The 20,326-nt window shown below is 46.3% G+C and overlaps 1 protein-coding gene across 5 annotated transcripts in view; it reads right to left on the reverse strand.

The window, feature by feature from the left end:
* Nucleotides 1-9,895: 9,895 nt before the first annotated feature.
* LRRC6 (leucine rich repeat containing 6) overlaps nt 9,896-20,326 on the reverse strand; it is an 86,880-nt gene continuing 76,449 nt past the window's right edge. For 2 of the 5 annotated variants that reach the window (XM_032609712.1, XM_032609713.1), the window contains exons 11-13: nt 18,287-18,446; nt 16,184-16,269; nt 10,071-10,258 (exon numbers count right to left, since the gene is read on the reverse strand). In XM_032609712.1, coding sequence (XP_032465603.1) covers nt 10,205-10,258; nt 16,184-16,269; nt 18,287-18,446 — 300 coding nt within the window. In that variant the 3' untranslated portion in view covers nt 10,071-10,204. Of the gene's footprint in view, nt 10,259-16,183; nt 16,270-18,286; nt 18,447-20,326 lie in introns of all 5 variants that reach the window. The other 3 variants (XM_032609714.1, XM_032609715.1, XR_004346417.1) reach the window with 2 other exon arrangements.

The following is a 20,326-nucleotide window of genomic DNA, read 5'->3' on the forward strand; positions in this document are numbered from 1 at the left end:
TGCCAGTAAAGGGGACAAAGAATACATAGAATTCTTATCAATCATAATATCACATTGGGGCAGACGGTTAATAAGACAGAACATGAGAAGGGAGAGGAATGGAAAAGGGGATTATGGGAAGAGCATATACATACAGCACATCTCTCCAGTCATAGAACTTGACGCCTTGCCCCTAGAATGACAGGGAAGGGTTGGGATGAGGCCCAGTTCTTCACTAACTGGTGCAGTGCTGGGTCCATCACCTGAATGCCTGCAAGAGAATTCCTTCAACGTTCTTTGAGATCCAGGTTGCATTCTAAGTCTGAGGAGGGACAGGCCCAGGGGCAGAGGTGGCTGCATCATTGGTGCCCTCCTTGGGCACTACTTGCTGGGTGTCTACCTACAGATGAAGACACACTAGAGAGGGAAAAGGTATTGTTAATCCACCCACACAACACAGGGTGGGAAGAAGGGCTTCAACAAATGCAGAAGTACAGGCGTACCTTGGAGAGACTGAGGGTTCGGTTCCAAACCATTGCAATAAAGCCAGTATTGCAATGAAGTGAGTCACATGAATTTTTTGGCCTCCCAGTGCATGTAAAATTTATGTTTACACTATACTGTAGTCTATTAAGTGTTCAATAGCATTACCTCTGAAAAATGTACATACCTTAATTTAAAAATACTTTATTGCTAAAAAGCGCTAAGCATCATTGGAGCCTTCAGAGAGTCATAATTTTGCTGGTGGAGGGTCTTGCTTCGCTGTTGATGGCTGCTGAAAACTGGGGGGACCGTGGCAATTTCTTAAAATAAGGTGACAAGGGCTTCCCTGGTGGCGCAGTGGTTGAGAGTTCGCCTGCCGATACAGGGGACCCGGGTTCATGCCCCGGTCCGGGAGGATCCCGCATGCCGCGGAGCGGCTGGGCCCGTGAGCCATGGCCGCTGGGCCTGCGCGTCTGGAGCCTGTGCTCCGCAGCGGGAGGGGCCACAACGGTGAGAGGCCCGCGTACCGCAAAAAAATAAAAATAAGATGACAAGAAGTTTGTCCCATCTATTGACTCTACCTTTCACAAACCTTTCCTCTGTAACATGCAATGCTGTTTCATAGCATTTTACCCACGGTAGAACTTCTTTCACATTTGGAGTCAATTCTCTCAAATCCTGCTGCTTCTTTATCAACTTAAGTTTATGTAATATTCTAAATCCTTTGTTGTCATTTCAAAACTCTTCACGGCACCTTCACCAGGAGTAGATTCCATTTCAAGAAACCACTTTATTTATCCATAAGAAGCAACTCCTCATCTGTTAAAGTTTTATCGTGAGATTGCAGCAATTCAGTCACATCTTCAGGTTCCACTCCTAATTCGAGTTCTGTTCCTATTTCCATTGCATCTGCAGTTAATTCCTCTGCTGAAGGCTTAAGCCCCTCCAAGTCATCCATGAGGGTTGGAAGCAACCTCTTTTAAACTCCTGCTAATGTTGATATTTTGACCTCTTCTGGTGAATTACGAATGTTCTTAACAGCATCTAGAATGGTGATTCCTGTCCAGAAGATTTTCAATTTACCCAGATCCATCAGAGGAATCACTGTCTATGACAGCTATAGCCTTACAAAGTGTATTTCTTAAATAATAAGACTTGAAATTCAAAATTACTCCTTAATTCGTGGGCTGCAGAATAGATGTTGTGTTAGCAGGCGTGAAAACATGAATCTCCTTGTACATCTCCAACAGAGCTCTTGGGTGACCAGGTGCATTTCAATGAGCAGTAATATTTTGAGAGGAATCTTTTTTGTCTGAGCAGTAGGTCTCAACAGTGGGCTTAAAATATTCAGTAAACCATGTTGTAAACAGATGTGCTGTCATTTGGCTTTGTTGTTCTATTTATACAACACAGGCAGAGTAGATTTAGCATAATTCTTAAGGGCCCGAGGATTTTCAGAATGGTAAATGCGCATTGGTTTCCACTTAAAGCCACCAGCTGCATTAACCCCTAACAAGAGTCAGCCTGGCCTTTGAATCTTTGAAGCCAGGCATTGACTTCTCCTCTCCAGCTACAAAATTCCTAAATGACATCTTCTCCCAATATAAGGCTGTTTCATCTGCACTGAACAATCTGTTGCTCAGAGTAGCCACCTTTCATCAATTACCTTCACTAGATCCTCTGGACAACTCGCTGCAGCTTCTACATCAGCGCTTGCTGCTTCACCTTGTACTTTTACGTTATGGAGACGGCTTCTTTCCTTCTGCCTTATGAACCAGCCTCTGCTCGCTTCAAACTTTTCTTAGGCAGCTTCCTCACCTCTCTCAGCCTTCATAGAATTGAAGAGAGTTAGGGCCTTCCTCTGGATTAGGCTTTGGCTTAAGGGAATGTTGTGGCTGCTTTGATCTAAGCAGACCGCCAGAATCTTCCTATCAGCAATAAGGCGATTTTGCCTTCTTATCATTCTGGTGTTCACTGGAGTAGTGCTTTGAATTACCTTCAAGAGCTTTTCTTTTGCATTCACAACTTGGCTGTCTGTCTCAAGACGCCTGGCTTTCAACCTACCTCAGCTTTCGACATGCCTTCTTCACTAAGCTTAATTATTTTTAGTTTTTGATTCAAAGTAAGAGATGTGAGACTCTTCCTTTCAAACTTGAAGACTTAGAGGCCATTGTAAGTTATTAACTGGCCTAATTTCAGTATCTCTGTGTCTCAGGGAACAGGGAGGCCTGAAGAGAGAGAGGGAGCAGTCAGAACACACAACATTTATCTTATCGATTAAGTTTGCTTATATAGGCACAGTTCATGGCACCGCAAAACAATTACAGTAGTAACATCAAAGATCACTGATCACAGATCACCATAACAAATATAACAATAATGAAAAAGAATCTTGAAATATCTCAAGAATCACTAAAATGTGACAGAGGGACACAAAGTGAGCAGATGCTGTTGGAAAAGTGCTGCTGATAGGCTTTCTTGATGCAGGGTTGCCACCAATCTCAATTTGGTAAAGAAAAAAATAAATAAAATAAAATTAAAAAGGCAGTATCTACAAAGCACAATAAAATGAAGTGCAATAAAATGTGGTGTGCCTGGAATTTATTCTCTAAAGGCTTGGGGTCCAGTAGAAGCTGCTCTGGGTCCCCTTCTAGTAAAGGGTCACAGGCAGCCCTTGAAGGTGCTCGTGTAGTCAGGGCCCTGAGGCATGGGTGATCACAGGGAAGCAGCAAAGACTGGAGCTCAGAGGAGAGGAGGTCCCCAGAAGGTGGAATCTCACTGGGAAACGGAGCCCTGGAACCGTGAGTGATTCCCCAGAAATGCCTGGAACATAAGCTGTGGCTCCTTCCTTGGTAGGTGGGGCGAGAGCCAGTGATCTCACCCTGAGAACCCACCTACTGAGCCCCTGGAAAGTCTGGGTTGTATGAGCTAGAATGCAAAGATAATACCAGAAAAAAAATTAACTTGTGGAGAGGCAAATGCAGTATCAGTGCTTCTCTCAAAGAAATACGGCCAAAGGGAATTTTTTAAAAATTCTCTTCTATTTTTATGTGCACAACTTAAGGAACATTAAATGGGATTCAGTTCATAACTATGAACAGGCCTCTCAGATTGCCTCCAAGGATCTTTATTTGCTTTTGCATTGATTTGTAAATATTTTTATTTATAGAACCCTCCAAGAAAAGGAGAGGTGGGCAGTGGTATATGTTATAAAAATGATCCTGAGGTAAAATTAAATACGCCTCTCCCCCCTACATTGCCCACATCTTTTATTCATACAACAACAGCAGAAGAAACACCTCCTCTTTCCTTGGGGGCAGGAAATGTTGCCTGAAAGAACTTGAGTTCCGAGGAGGAGAAAGGGTGGGTGGTAGACTGCATTTTCCTAAGGTCCCCTAACAATATCTCTTTCTTCATATGCTCTTGTAGAACCCGGCCACTCCTCCAGGAAGATGGAGAGACTGAATCTTCTCCTTGAACCTGGACAGGCCTTTGGGGTGGCCCTGATCAATAGGGTGTGGCAGAAGAGAGCTGAGTCACTTGCAAAACTAAATCACAGAAATGTCAGGCATTTCGTCATCGTTCTCCTAGGAGGCTCAGTCTTGGAACCTTGCTGCTGTGCTCTGAGAAAGCCTAGACCTCATAGACACATGCAGGTGTTCTGGCTGTCAGCCCAGCTGAGGTCCTGGTCAAAAGCCAGCCTCAACTGCCAAAAGTGTGAGTGAAGACACCTCCAGGTTCATCGAGCCTCCGGATGTCAAGTTATCCGTGGCCTTTGGGTCTTCCAAGTTGAGGCTCCAGACATGAGAGAGAAAAGACAAACTGTCCCCAATGTGTTGGTCTGTATTTCTGACTTACAGAAACTGTGAGCATAATAAAATGGTTGTTTTATCGCCCCAAGCGTGGAATGGTTATGCTGTGTACGGTAACCAGAACGGACGCTCTAGTTTTCTTTTCCTTTGGTGGTGGAAGTCAGCAGACTCAACACAGTGTTCCATGACCCTGAGTGCCGAGGGGGGAGCTTGTGCCTCACCGAGGTCAGTGATTTCTTCCCCTGCAGGACCGTGGATTTCTTTCCCAGCACAGATGATGCAGTATGATGGCCCTTCGCGTTGGATTTAATTTCCCTCCGAAGACTCTCCATTTGTTTATAACTATCCCAACAACTGATGCTCTTAGCAGGAGACAGGGGCCTCGTGCACTTGGTCCCGCTTTCCCCTCCCTGAGTAGGCCTCCACTCTGCCCCTGGGTTTTGGTAACACCACCCTGTTCCCATCCAATCCCGAGAGGGCTCACCGGAGCCCTTGGACCCAGCACATCACCAACCCCAGTTCAGTGATGACAGAGTCGGTGTGTATATAACCCCCGCGTGGCTCTCAGGAATGGTGGCCACTGCAGAGCAGTGGGCAGGTTGGGTGCCCGAGGGGACATGGTGGGAGACGTGAGCTCACAGCAGTGGGGACCTGGATCTGATAGGCTCAGGCTTTTCCCCCAGGCAACAGTCGCGGGGTGTGCGGGACGTGCCGACACAGCAGATGACAGGAGATCGCATGCAGACGGCGACCATGGGTTTGAAGACGACTAGAAAAGCTCTTTTTGAGGGAGAATTGACAGGACTGAGTTACCAACTGAATGTTGACCACTGGAAGCAGTCATGGTGTTTTCTCACCTGGGTAATTGGAAAATGAATCCGTGAAACAGAAGTCAGAAGATAAGAAGCGGAATAAGGTGAGTGGCAGGAGAAGGCAAGAGAAGACAATGAACTGAATGATGGTCCAGGAGAAGAGTCAGGTGAGCTTGAGAAATGCATCTGAGGTCTGACATGGAGATTTCAGGGGCATCAGCCTAGAGCTGGCAGCACAAGCCACGGGATGGAGAGGGAGAGTGTGAACGTGGAGGAGAGGATGAGACAAAGGGGTCACCTGGCTACCGGCCTGATGTGATGGCTGGAGGAGCCGTAGGTCACTCAGCAGAAAGAGGACAAGAACCGGGAGAACGGGTTCTCGGGGGAGAGATTTCTCTGGCACCTGATGTGCTCCTTACGCTTAGTAGGTGCTCAGGAAATGTGTACGGATTGAAGAGACCCATAAGCATGGCTAACCGAGGCTCAAGGAAAACACCAGACCCAAGGGAAGGAGCAAAGTCAGGGAGCAGACGTGTAAAAGAGCATCTAGTTTGAGCTGAGGTTTGAGAGCAGCAGATGCCTTGGCCTGACATGCGTCAACTGGAGACGCGGCGGCACTTTCCCTCCAATGTGTCAGGCAAGCTGTGACAGGCTGCGAACCTTGGCTGCTGCACATGGCGCGTGGAGCCCCAGCTGTCAGGCAGAGGGCAGCCTTCCCGGGAGTGGGTGGGGAGCAGGGCACTGTCCCCGCGGCCTGGGCTTGGCGCAGCTCTCACACCTCCCATCAAGGTCACGGTGTGTAGCTTCCTCTTGACATTCGCAGGCCACTCACACGCAGGGGCTTCCTGCTGCAAAGCTCATCCTGACGGCTGGGGACGGGATGCAGAGACGCGAATAGCTGTGCTGGCGACGGTGGGACATCACGGCCAGTGATACAGAAGGGCCAGTTCATGCCGCTCAAGGAAAACCCCGGCAACGAAAGCAGGAGAGAAAAAAACGCAGGGGCTGGCGTGCTTGGGTACGGGGGACAGAGGATGACATCACACCCTGTGTGATGTCCTTTCTGCTGGGGACTGAGAGCGGGGAGGAAAGGCCACTCCTGTCCCTGCTGGAGCTGATGTGGGGACTTAGGCAGTGAGCCTTCTCAGGGTAAGAGACGAGCAGAGGTACAGGGAGAGGAGAGTGACGCAGGGAGAATTTGGACAAAGCAGCCCGGGCTCCAGATTCTGGGATCACGCGTTATTAGTATAAACTTAATGTTGAATGCTCACCTTGCAGCTCTGATCAAAACATGGTACAGTTTCCCCTTTCTTCAGTGTGGGTGGTCCTTCCCTGGCCCTGGATGAAGATTTAAGCAGACCCAATGGTATTGTCTTGTATTCTTGGGTAACAGATGGCCCTTCAGCCATTTGAATCATATTCTCAGTCTCCGTTCAGTAATGTTGTCCCCTATCACAGTCCAAACCCTGGCATTACATCTTCTCCTCCCCCTCCCCTGCCCCGTCTCAGGCTGCTTAGGTTGGAAACCAGTAGCTGACAATATGGCTGTTCTCTCATCCTGCCCCTCTGCCCCCCCCCCCGCCCCCCCACCGCTGGATCCGAGACCTAGCTCCATCCGGGAGGAGTCCGGGTTAGAGAAGCGTGAGGGAAGACAGGCAAAGGGGAGTGTGCCTCCCTCCATCCTGCTGTGTGCCCTGGAGCCTGACCCGTGGGACCTGACCAATAGGCTCCCTCGGCCCTGGCCTCCAGCTGGGTTTGGCCAGTGGGAAGCTCTAGCCAGGGATGGGGGGAAGCAGGAGACTAAGGTCAAGATGTTTGTTCCCCTGCTCTCCCTGCGGGCTGCGTCCCTGCAAGAAGGTCCTGGCTCCTGTCAGTGGCCTACTACTACCCTCTCTGGGTCCTGGTGACGACCTCCTCCCTTCTACCACTCAAGCCCCAAGCTAGGAACTGCCAAGACCTTGACAGATGTAGATAAGACAGTCCTTACATGGCTTGGTCAGGCTTCCTGCTCCGTCAGCCTGGAGGAGGGTGGAAGCTGACTTTCCTCCCTCTGGAGGCCTTTTCATGGACTCCTAAGAGGCCTCCCGTTCGTCCATCTCCTACGTCCCGCAGCCCTGGCCTCTGAGACTCCCTCCCTCCTCAGCCCCCAGCATGAAGCAGCACGCCCCCAGCCTCTGCCGTGGAGCTTCTCACCCCTCCAGGAAGCCCAGAAAAGTCTTTCCCCTTTGCAGGCGGGGAGCCTTGCTGAGAGTGAATAAGGAGAGAGAGAGAGAGAGAGGGAGAGAGCGAGAGAGTGAGAGAGAGCAGCAGCCACGTGGAGTGCAAACAGCTGGGAGCCTCCAGCTGTAAGTGCCTTCGGGATTCGCTCCAGCTCTCCAGCCGTGGTCACCTCACTCTCCCCAGCAGCTTCCGGCCAATAACTAAATGTGGCAGGAGCAGCCGGGCGTGGCCACTTCTGTCCAACACGCCCGTCTTCCGTGGACCGTTTTCTGTGCCTCTCTGGGCTGGCCTAGACATTCTCACAGCTGCACTGCAGTCTGAGGCTCCTGTTAACCGATCCTCCTTCCTCGTTTTTCAGATGTCAAGACTGTATCTAAAATCTACTCCTGCCCCCTCTCTTCATCCTTCCAAGCCACTACCCCCAATAAACCTCTCACACTTCTAACTCTCTCTTGGTGTCTGCCTCCTAGAGTAGCCAACTGTCACAGACCTCCTCAAGGACCTTCTAGCTTTTGACCGCTCCCTGGTCCCAGGCAACAACCGCGCGTCTTTGGTTTTAGTTATGGCAACACTCCACTTCCACATACCAATCCTGCTCTGGTTGCCACTGCTGCAGAACAAATGCTCCCTATGTTTAGTGGGTTACAACCACCATCTTCTTTTGCTCACAATGTTGTGTCAGAGTTTGGGAAGGCTCAGCAGGGTGGTTCTCACTTTGACGTTTCTCATGCAATTGCAGCCAGATGGTAGCCAGGACTGGACATCAAAGATGGTGACTCGTATGTCTGGGGCAGTGGACAGGAACACCTCCTGCGGCATCTCCAGCACGGCAGCCCCAGGAGAGCTGGACTTTTTACATGGCAGCTGGATTCCCCCAGAGAGAGTGTCCCAAGAGAATCAAATGGCTGTAATATGGCCTTTTCTGACTTAGCCTTGACAACACATAGCATCATTTTATCATTATGCTGTAGGTTGCAAGCAAGTCACTAAGGTTGGTCCATATTCAAGATGGGAGGAGTGTCAAATAATTTGCAGACATCCACAATGACCAATTTGACAATGGCAGAAACCAACAGTGAGCTCCTTATATGGCACTATACCCCAGGGGACCATCCATCACCTGCTGGAAAGTCCATTACACTGGAACACTTCCATCCATCATGGAAGGAGCGGTGCCTTGTTCTCACTGGAATATACATTTGTTCTGAATATGAATCTGCCTTCCTTCCCTACAGTGCTTCTGCCAAAGCCACCATCTGTGGGTTTACGCAGTGGGTGCAGCATTCACTGCCACAGTACTTCACGGAGCACCGCCTCTGACCAGGGAACTCATTTTCACAGCAAATGAAGTATGCCCGTGGATTTATATCTAGGGAATGCGCTGGATTTACCATGTTCATCATCACCCTGGAGCAGCTGACCTGGTAGAACAATGAAGTGGCCTTTTGAAGACGCAGCTACAGGGCCAGCTGGGTGATAATACCTCGCACGGGTGAGATCATGTTCCCAAGGATAAAGTATGGGCTCTGAATCCCTAGCCAGTATGTGGTGCTATTTCTCCCAGAGCCAAGAAGCATGGATCTGGGATCAAGGGATCGAAATGGGAGAGGGTCCTCTCACTAACACCCGTAATGATGAACTGGCCAGTTTCATTCCTGTTCCTGCAACTTTGGGCCCTGCTGCTTTAGAGGTATTGGTTCCAGAGGCGAGAGCATTTCCACTGGAGAACAAACAGAACTGCCTTCTGACTGCAAGCTCTTACCACTGCCTGACGGGGTCTGAGTTTGTACATTTCACTGCCATGTCACCACCGACCCCTTGACGAACAGAGCAGGTCCCAGGGCTCAGGAGCTGCTGAGTAGAGCCTGATTTAAATGCTAGTAAATCATGGTCAGAGTGAAGACAGTTTTCCTATATTGTATGTGGAATATTGAGTTCATAATGTTCTAGATAAAGAGGAGGTGCAAGCATTTAAAACGCGAAGAAGGAAGTAGGGGAGGGAGAGTAGGATGAGAAGGAAGTTGAAGAAACAGGAGGAGGGAGAGGAGAGGCGGAGGAAACAGGGAAAGGAGGCTCGGGGGGAGGGAGGGAGCGGAAATGCACAACAACGTACAGTGTCAGGCACTTCAGACGGTTCATCTGGAGACAAACCTACATACACGGCAAGTATTCTTCCTCCCCAGTCACAGATGGAGCCACTAAGGCGCGGGGAAGTTCATGCACTTGCTGAAGTTTCATCCAAAGCGACTGAAAGGGAATCTGACTTCAAGGTGTCTCATTTCCAACCTCATCTTCTTGCCATTATACCTCGCCATCAGAGAAAGCAGACATGTCATGAGAAGAAAACAGAAACACTGCTTAAAATCACCTGAAAGCATTCCAATTTGATCTGAAATTACGATCTTAACTTCTGAGCTTGACCCGTCTGCCGAAGCACAGGTTTAATAATCTGTGCTTTAATCCACGACTTCATCTATCTGCACAAGCAGGCAATTCTGGGATTTATAATCAGCGAGTTTCTATAATAGTTCTATGATTTACTGAACATTTTCCCTAGCCAACACTTTACTACAGACAAATGATGGTATAGCATTTTGAAGGTACACATTTTAATTGTAAACTGGTTTGAGAATATTAATGTACAAAGTAGGACCTAAAACATCGGAGGAGTAATGTTGAAAATAACTGTGTTTACCCCAGAAATAACATACACACACTCTCTGCACTGAGCAAATCTGGGTCTGGCGGGTCACAGTCGGTGCAGCCTGAAGTTTTCAAATCAATGGAGGTACTTCGGGATTATCTTCAAAGTCTGGATCTTCCTCGCTTGGTATAATTTTGGGTTCAGCTTGAACTCTTCTGGGCGTGTGTTTTTTCGCTTGAACTATGTTAGCCACATCAGGGAAGGCATGCTTGCTGGGATCTACTTCTAGTCTCTCCATTTGCTGGCTTCTACAACAAAAAGGGCAAAGGAAATTGAGGTATCAGTTTTAAGTAAATTTCAAGTAGATTCAACTCATTCATTCATTTGTTCAGCAAATATCAGCAAGTACTATCCCTGGAGCATGGAGGCAAAAATAGGACCCCATCCCTGGTTTCAAGTAGCTTAGAGCCTAGTAGAAGCAAGAGTCGACGCTTGGAGAAATAAAGTGCTAAAGAGCGCCGCAGGGCCGTGCTGACGTGCAGGCAGGTGGAGGAGAGGGCAGTGGGGAGACTCTGCTTACCTAAGATATTTTTGATAATTGAAATGATACAGCAGGCCATGCCCCAGAGCCAAGATCAATAATAGAATCACACGAGGCAGTTCTCACTCCTGAATGGAGCTAATCAGGCCCCTGGACCCTGCTGCTTCAGACCACGCAGCCTGCACTACAAGGCCAGGTGCACGCCAAGCTCAGCCCACAGTTTCCCCTCCCACAAGAACCCACTCCTCCGCCGGCACTCCGTCCTTCCAGCGATAGCTGGAGTGAAACGGACCCAGGAGGCAGCTCTGCTGGCCACTGAGTCCCCTTATCACCCTCATAGAGAAAACTCTAGATGATACGGTCACAGGGCTGCTTTTCTGGCAATTTCCATTCCATAGGCCTGGAGTTGGACCCAGTAATCTGTATTTATATAAAGTTCCCCCAGGGATATCGATGATTTAGAAATTATTTTGGAATCACCGCACCATTAATTCATTCAGTTATTCAACAGATATACCTTAAACGCCGACTATATTCTAGTTGCTGTGCTAGACACCAGAAATAGCATGGTCTGTGCAAACAGACAAGCTTCCTGGTAACATCTAGGAGTGCAGTGTTGTGCTCAACAGAAAAGTTATCATATCGTCATGTAATTGTCTCATTACCGACCTGTTCTCCCTATAAGACTGACATCTTTGAAGCAAAGGTGTTGTCTTTTTCATCTTGCATCTTTGGCGTATAGCTTTACCGAATAAATAATTGTTGAATAAATGAAAAAAAAAGTTATTATTGTGGATTAACGAAATTAAATAAGAAACTATCTCTGACCTAAGGAATATCACAGTCATTCTAATCCAGGAGCTCCAAACCCATGCCCTCAGACCAAACTCGCGCAGCAGACACAATGTGGTGGGGGAAGGAGGTCCGATTTTCTTTGGAAAGTGTAAACTCTGCTGTTCTTACAGCCCTCCCGCTCATTCCTGTAATCTGCACAGCCCTTGAAAGATTTGCCTTTTTGATTCCTTAGTATCTTGACTAATACTTCTGGACCTGCTGAAGAAGAATACAAAGTATACAAGGACTATAAAAGGGCATTTTCTGAAGTCCCAGATTGTACACTATAAACAGTGTTAAGAAGTTACAGTTTTCAAAGACTTGCATTACAGTCACTATTAACTATAGCGTACTTTTTAATTCATCTGTTCTTATTAAAAGACTATGATATCTATGGCTTAATTAAGTAAATATCTAAATTCATCTATTATAATTATGTTGTCCTTGACTTTGAGGAAAAGCAGCCCATCTCAATTGTAGGCATATCTCTTGGGCCATAACTTCTGGATCTCAGTAATAAACTATGAGCTTAGCTAGTATGTATATAGTTATCTGCAGAGCCCCTGCTTCAGATGTTGTGAGGAACAGTTTGCATGCAGGGCTTTAATGACTCATGAATCTCTGGGCCTGAGGCACCTGAGGACCACACTCGTCCCCAAAATAAAGAGGAGAGGGGCTTTTCTCCCTGGCTGCTTCCTGTCCCTATGTCACAGGCCTAAAGTGACAGATGCCCATTGCTGGTTTTACCCACTACCTGGCTGTCAGACCAGAACCTCTGGCACCTACTAAGAATAGCTGGAAGATGGAATGAATAAATTTATTACCATGGAAGAAAGAAAGAAAATGTCTAAAATCAGTAGGCAGTAGGCGTAAAATACATCAACGATTGACTCCTTCTATTAAAGAACATAAAGAAATGATAATCTGTTGGGCTAGCTTATTTGGACCGAAGACTCCCACTACCCACGAAAAACTTTACTGAGATGGTGAAAGATGTGGTGAGATAATTAGGATCCACAAGGTCAGAATTCAGCGAAAGGAGGAACCCAGAAAGGGGAATGGAGTCCTGAGACCACCTTTGCCCTGAGGGCATTCGGTGAGCCCCTAAAGTCAGGCTTTGGTCTTGCTGGATGTACAGAGTCTGGGGACAGAGGGCCAGGCACTGAGCGTGCCAGGTGGGCAGTCTAACAGGATGCCCTCTCCCCAGTAAGGGTGCAGTCCCAAAGGGCTTCCGCCTTCTGTATGAGTGAATGAGAGGTAAACCCGCTCTGCCCACCTCCCCAGGGGGCTGTGAGGGGAGGTGTCCCAGTGGGACAGAAGAGGGATGAGTTGTCACCACAGGCTGGCACTTCCATGGGTTTATAGCAGCTAAAAAGCAAACAAACAAACCCTCAATCTTGAACTTAGACTGAAGTGGTCCTAAACTAGCAGTGTCTTTAGCATCTGCCCCAAAGCACACATCAGTGCTCCCTGGCAGCGCACCTCCTGGACCTCTGAGAAGCCCCCAACAAGGCAGCAGATCACAGGAAAGAGTAAACAAGCACTCAAGTCAACGGGCACTCTGCATAAGAATCAGCAGAAGCAACAAGAACAGAAATAGAGACGTAAGAACTTCAGACAGTGACTAGGAAAGCATGAATTATAAAAGCACTACACTTACGTTTAAATAAAATGTTCCAGACTTGAGAGTAAAATGCTGAAAACTTTCGGTCTGGAATTGGCAATAAGACAAAGATGCCTGCTATCACCCTCTTTTCAACATTGTACTGGATTTTTTCCCTATGCAGTCATGCGCGAAAAAGAAAAGATACAGGTTTGGGAAGAAAGAGAGCCATCATTCTTTGCCATATATCATCAGGGAAACGGGAGTTAAAACGACAGTGAGATACCAGCACACACCTATTTAGAATGGTCCAGATCCGAACACCGACAGCACCAAACGCCGGCGCGGACGCGGAGCAGCAGGAACGCTCACGCATTACTGGCGGGGAAGCAGAACGGCGCAGCCACTTCAGAGGGCAGTTCGGCAGCTTCTTACGTAACTAAGCATACTCTTACCATACGACCCGGCAGTTGTGCTTCTCGGCATTTACCCAAAGGAGCTGAAACTTTATGGCCACGTAAAAACCTGCGCAGGATGTGTATAGCAGCATTATTCATAATTGCCAAACAACTGGAGCAGCTAAGATGCCCTTCAGTGGGTGAATGGATAGATTAAACTGTGGTCCATCCAGACAATGGCATATTATTCAGCATTAAAAAGAAATGAGCTAGCAAGCCATGAAAAGACATGGAGGAACCTTAAATGCCTATTACTAAGGAAGAGAAGCCAATCTGAAAAGGCCACGTACTGTATAACTCCAATTACGTAACACTTTGGAAAAGACAAGATTATGGTGACAGTAAAAAGACGAATAGTTGCCAGGGGCTGCGAGGAGGGGAGAGCGGGATACATAGGTGGAGCACAGAGGATTTGCAGGGCAGTGAAACTCCTCTGTATGACACCGTAGTAGTGGATACATGTCATTATACATTCGTCCAAATCCACAGAATGCACAACACCAAGACTGAGCCCTAATGCAGATTACGGATTTGGGTGCTAATGGTGCATGGATGCAGGTTCACCAGCTGTAACAAATGTTGCACTCTGATGGGGGATGTGGATAATGAGGGAGGCTGCGCCTGAGCTGGGGCAGGGAGTATATGGGAAATCTCTGTGTCTTCCACTTGATTTTGCTGTGAACCTAATAAGACTGCTCTAAAGAAGAAAGTCTAATTTTTCAAAACGACACCATGAGGAGAGTAAGAAGGCAAGCCCAGGAATGGGCTACGTTTTATGGTCCTGCTTCCACCACTCACTTAACAACTTTGCGATCTTGGACAAATTGCTCAATCTCTTTGAACCTCAGTACATTAGGATACGAGGATTTATACCGCAGTTATTTTGAAGAGTAAAGATAGCGCATAGCATCATATAGCACAGGGTAGGCACTCAGTCCTCAGTAAGTCCACTTTTGAGGAAGTTGTGTGTTTTCCGTCATCGTACAGTGTCACAGGACCACAAGAGTTCACTGGGTCAGTGACCTTCCCCCCAAACATGACCCCAGCTGGTCCCAGTGAACATAACTCTCCTTCCCTTTATCTTCTCCCTCTATTCACTCTGTCTCCACAGCATGAGGAAAGGACCACTCAGGCTATGAGAGGGTTGAGGGGCCTATTCCGACCTCCCTGCCCCCAGTTACCGCTGCCTCTGTAGTCCTTTCCCCCAAGCCAACAACCTGCCTGACCTCGTTCCCATGTGCAGCATTTATAGGTGGCTGTTTGGCTAACGGGTTGCCCAGCCAGAAGCTGAGATAATGTGTGTAAGGAAGTTTGTCAGTGATTAAGGAGCACCACAAACAACCTTCCCATCGATGGATTATGAACGGTCATGAGGTGATCCTTTCTCAGTAACGAAAATGAAAAAGAAAGGCTTTGTGAAAATACTGCAGGAGGTCCTCTTATGACGAATTGTGCTAGGATATCTCTAATCATCAAGTGTAATCACAGTAATGACGGTTTTCCTGGAGTCTTGAAAACCAGCTCCAAACTTTGGCAATGACTTGGTTGCCAATCCCTGTGATTCCTCGTCAATTAGATTCAAACTCTTTACATGTGTTTGATGCCACTGGGGGTTAATTATGACCGTGAAGATTCATAGTAGTCCTAACACCCTTGATTCTCTGTAAATTACACATGTATCTGAAATGGAAATCACTGAGCTGGGAAACATGAGAGTGGCTTTCCAAGGTTAAAAACAGCAACCCGCTTTTCAGAAGGAATTCAACTCCATACCTGTTGTTTAAACAAACCCCGTGTTTGAAAATCTCTACAAAATTTGACAGTTGTCTTTGAATATATACGAATGCCTGACTGCTTGTATTATGCAAGACATAAATATAGTTCCTGTTCAGGTATTTTTATAGTGGCAATTCTAGCATATACATTTGTATCTCAAAGATAGTTTGCCTTGGTCCAAAATAGAGTCTGCCATCTGGACGGTACGAGTCTGGAAATCACGGCAAGGAGAAGGAAGGTTGAAAGAGCTGGGATGCTCATTCTAAGGAAGAACTGAGAAATAATGAGAGCTTTGTCTGAACTACTCTAAGGATTGTCACTGCTTGTGGGAAGTGGGCTTTGTTCTGGGGTGTCTCTGGGGGCAGAGCTAGAACCTTCAGTTAGGAATCAAAGAGAAGCTTTCAGACACTGGGGGAATATTGAGAATGCCACGAATATTCTCTTGAGAGGGTGAGGATCCTGTCGAGAAGGAAGCTTAAGCCAAGGCTGGAAGGTGACCTATGATTGACAAGAGGGCACACACGGGGCCTCTCGGTCCTTGCAGCCCTGAGGGTTTTGGAATCTATGACGCGACACAGGTCATAAAAGGGAGGCGCTGTGAGCAGCGTTATGAACAGGGCTCAGCAGAGTCGCCCCAACAGGTCACAGCTACACGACCTCCTGACATTCCAAACTCCTCCCTCCCTCATTTTCCTCGTCTGTAAACTGAGGGTAAAAATTGTGAGGATTAAATGCGTTACTATGGGTAAAGCACACGGAATGGTGCCCGATACATGTAGCTGTCGGTGTGGCTATTGCCACTTTTATTATTGTCACCGGAAGCTGGAAACTAAATATACACAGATCTGTTTCTGAGCCCTGCAAATCAAGAGTCTAAGTTTGGGGAATAAACATTAATGCTCATGCTATGAATCCTTTTTAAACTTTCAGTCACTGTACCTATGTGGAGGGTGCATTCTAGGCACCAAATGACAATGAAGAGAACTCTAAGCAAAGTGAAGATGGGCTGAGGGGAGGGCACCTTTTGTTCCTCTGCTCCCTGCTGCTGTCCGGCGTGCTTTTCACTGGCTTTGATGTTCCTTGACAACCTGTGATTATTTCGCCCACCTAAAACAAAAACACAGGACATAGTTAGTGACACATTCTCTCTGATACATCTTCAAAAATATACACTATATATTTTTTAAATGCTAAAACATTTTAATTTCCACTACATATTTCATGAAAGAGTCTGACTTTAAGCCCCTATATGGGGCATGAGAAAGTTCCAATAGTCCCCCTGTGTCCATGGGGATGCGTTCTAAGACCCCCAGTGCATGCCTGAAGCCACAGATAGTACCAAACCCTGTATATAGTATGTTTTTTCCTTTACACACATACCTGTGATGAAGTTTAATTTATAAATTAGGCACAGTAAAATACTAAAAACAATAACTAGCGATAAAGCAGAACAATTATTGCAATATACTGTAATACATGTTACAAAATTGTTCAGATTTAATACCTTTTCCATCTTAACTAAGCACCTATCACTCACTGTGGCCATAAGTTTTGCAATTTGAGGTACGGCAGCAAAACCAGCATGAATTTCTTCTTCCTTCCTCACAATTTCACGGGTAAAAGATTCGTTCATACTGCAGATCTCAGTAACCTCAGCATGTGATTTTTTTTTTCTTTCCTTATTAAGTCAGGAACTTTCACCTTTTCAATTAAAGGAAGCACTTTAAGGCTTCTCTTTCCTTGGTTTCAGTTACCCATGGTCAACAGTCTGAAAATACTAAATGGAAATTCCAGAAATAAACAATTCATATGTTTAAAACTGTGGGCCGTTCTGAGCAGCGTGATGAAATCTTGTACCACCCTGCTCCACCCTGCCCAGCATGTGATGTGAATCATCCCTTTGCCCAGTGTATCCCACCAGTTCCTTAGTCACTTAGTAGCTGCCTTGGTTATCAGATCAACTGTGCTCGGGTTCAGGTAACCCTTAGTTTACATAATGGCCTCAAAGCGCAAGAGTAGTGATGCCATTGGTCAGAACCCCAGAAAGCCTAGCCCAATGTTTGTCACATGTATGCTTCAATACATGGACGGTGACTGAGCAAATGAAGCAAGGCATCCTTGTCTGGGGGGACTATAGCATCAAATCTGGGGAGGTGAGTGTTCTTATTGCCCTTGATGGCAATCCGTCTCCTATGTGGTGGTACGAGCAACCGTTTTTTTAGATACTGCGGTTGTATATTTTTCCATCATATTTTATAAAAATTCAATCTGTGTGTGTATGTATGATTTAGTTCAGTCCCTTCCCACAGACCTCATGGGAGGGCCTATGTGCAATGCAGCAAGGAAAGGTCTGCTTAAACACCACCCTTTCAATCATGTATTGAACACCCGACTAGGGAAAATACCTTTAAGCAACACCAATGGTTTGTGTGATGGCCAGACTTTTGCTGAGACTCCAGAAGAGAAAAAAACAACAACAAATGCCGCATGTACCAAACACAGGAAGTTTCAGGGCTGGAAGAGTTTGTTCAGAAACATTTTTTAAAAGGTATATTCTGCATAACAAAAACATGTAGAAGGAAACCATGGAAGAGCGAGCAATGGAAGCCACCAATGCAGTGTTCACAGGATAATTAGAGGAGGTGACTCATGGAAAGGATGGCTCAGTGAAGCATGTTTTTATCATCATCAAACGAGGTTTGCTTTGGAGGCAGCTAATTCCAAAATGATGTATTTGCTATGTTTTAAAGTCTATTTCATGCCAATTTTACTGCTTTCCATTCATTTCTTGCTGGCCCATGATGTTACATTTTTGGATGTTCATGTGCCAGGGTAGGAAGGTTTATGCTATTTTAAAGTGAAAACTTAAACGTTGTTTTTTTTTTTTCTTTTCTCTAATTGAACTAGTGTGATGGGTACAAATATTTCCCCCACGTTCCTGGCCTATCCATAAAGAAATGGAAATGCTTTTCAGTTTCTATCGATGCCAGTCCTGGTTTATTAAGCCACATTAATGTCAAATATGAGGGCAAGGAAAGACAGAGTTGAGGAGACTAAACAGAGATGCCTTGCAGAGGAGGGAGCAGAGGGCGGTAGTAGGCGTTGGGGTAATGAAAGCTGGCACCTTCCTCCTGGGGTGTCTCGGGGGTGAGTGGGGTCAGCAGGACCTCCCTCCGAGAGGCACGGTGGCAGGCTGTCGGGGAGCAGTGCTGTCCAGGAGAATTTTCTGCAATGATGGAAACGTTTCGCGCTGTCCAACACGGGGCCCCAGAGCACTCGCAATGCTGTTAGTGTAACCGAGACACTAAAGTTTTCATTTTATTTCATTTTTAAGTAATTTTAATTTCTACTGACCAAGCCAGAGAGATGGGAACATGACCAGAGTGAGCCCGAAACCTATGCGTGGGCTGCCCAACTCTTCTTTGGGAGTGAAGGTCATCCATCCATACCAGTTACCCCTAATTTATCCGAGGTCCTTGACCACATGGCCTTTTCAGTTCTGGAACTCTCTGCTCCTTCCTTGACATGCCTGGGACCTGGAACGGAGCGTGAGAATCCGGAGTCTGTGTTTCAATCTCTCTGATCAATGTGGGGTGTAGGCTGCTCCCTTAGCCCAACTCGGGACGACTTATCTAAAGGACCACGTGAGCCACAGAGCTCGGGCAGGCAGTGGCTGGGGCCTCTGTCAGGCCAGCATCGCAGCTCAGCTTCTCCCCTTTCCCAGTCCTGCTTCCTCCCCTCCCACAGGCGTGGATCCCCAGGCTGCTCCCCAGCAAATGTTCTGCAAGCGCACCTCCATCTCAGGGTCTGCTTCTTGGGGAGCAGTGGCATCTGAGAGCTTTTTTATTTTTTAATATTTTAATTACATTAAATGAGACCAATGTTACGTAAAATTCATGAAAATGTCAACTTTAAGAAAAAAAGCTTTTGAGCCCAAAGCACAAGTTTTGTATTGCTTCATGCTATAAATGCGCTAATCAGAATGGGGGCACATGCATAATTAGTCTTACAACACCCCATCTCTAACACTGCTATTTGTCCCATAATAAGCTCAGACAAAGATTCTCTGTTTATGGAAATGCAAATAGAATCGCAAATTTGGAGCTTTTCTTCACCAGGAATTTGCTATGTACCAGAATCTCAATGTGTTGCTTATTTTTAAAAGATATTTCCAGCTCATTTAGTTTCAAATGTTCTTTTAAGTTTAAAAGTTAGGGGGAATTAAGAAATCAGCAGTAAGAAAAGTATTAACACCAGCATTCATATTGACACCAAAATTCATCTTAACAAAAATATTTATATGAATAGCAGGAAAACTCTTCTGATAAGAGATCTAATTTTCCCAAGTAGGGACCAAAGTTCAGAATTCCAAGGTACTGAAATAGTAACATGTGGTTTCCCTCTATACCTGCAGTCTAGTGCTACTCTTCCTCTAGAAAACGATGCTCATTAACATCAAACTTCCGATTCATTTGTCCAAAGTGTGTTTAGGGGTGACTAATGGAAAAGGTGTAAGGGCCAAAATATGTTTAATAAATTAGACAAAGTGGAGCAAACGGTTTCCTGAATCCATAGAGGGAAATGTAATCAACTGCTTGAAAATTCAATTGTGGGATAGGCACAAAGGTACAAATTAACATTTTAATAATATTAGGTTATTTTAACGCATAGATTCATGCAACTGAAAGTTGGGAGTGAACATGGAGGTAGGAATTGAGTCCGCTTTAGTTCAGAAGGCAAATGACCCTTCAAAAGGCTTTCGTGAGAGCTGGTTTTCCAGCCTTGGTTTAAATAGCACCGTGGGATGGAGTTCCTTTACCTCCCTGGGGTAGCAGCCTACACTGAGACCATCTACATTTACCTTAACATGTATGTGGCTGCTTTACCAACCATAAAAGTTACTAATGCCAAGAAATCCAGACTACCTACGTGAGCTGTGTAAAAATACAGTAAACAGACGTGAGGGAGAGAGACCTACCTCCTAATCCTTATATTTAGGTTGAACCATAGAAATTACCAACATCTGACTATTTTTTATAGGTTTAAATTCTTTTTTTTTTTTTTTTTTTTTTTGCTGTACACGGGCGTCTCACTGTTGTGGCCTCTCCCGTTGCGGAGCACAGGCTCCGGACGCGCAGGCTCAGCGGCCATGGCTCACGGGCCC

Source organism: Phocoena sinus, chromosome 17 (genome assembly GCF_008692025.1).
Source record: "Phocoena sinus isolate mPhoSin1 chromosome 17, mPhoSin1.pri, whole genome shotgun sequence".
Lineage (NCBI taxonomy): Eukaryota > Metazoa > Chordata > Mammalia > Artiodactyla > Phocoenidae > Phocoena > Phocoena sinus.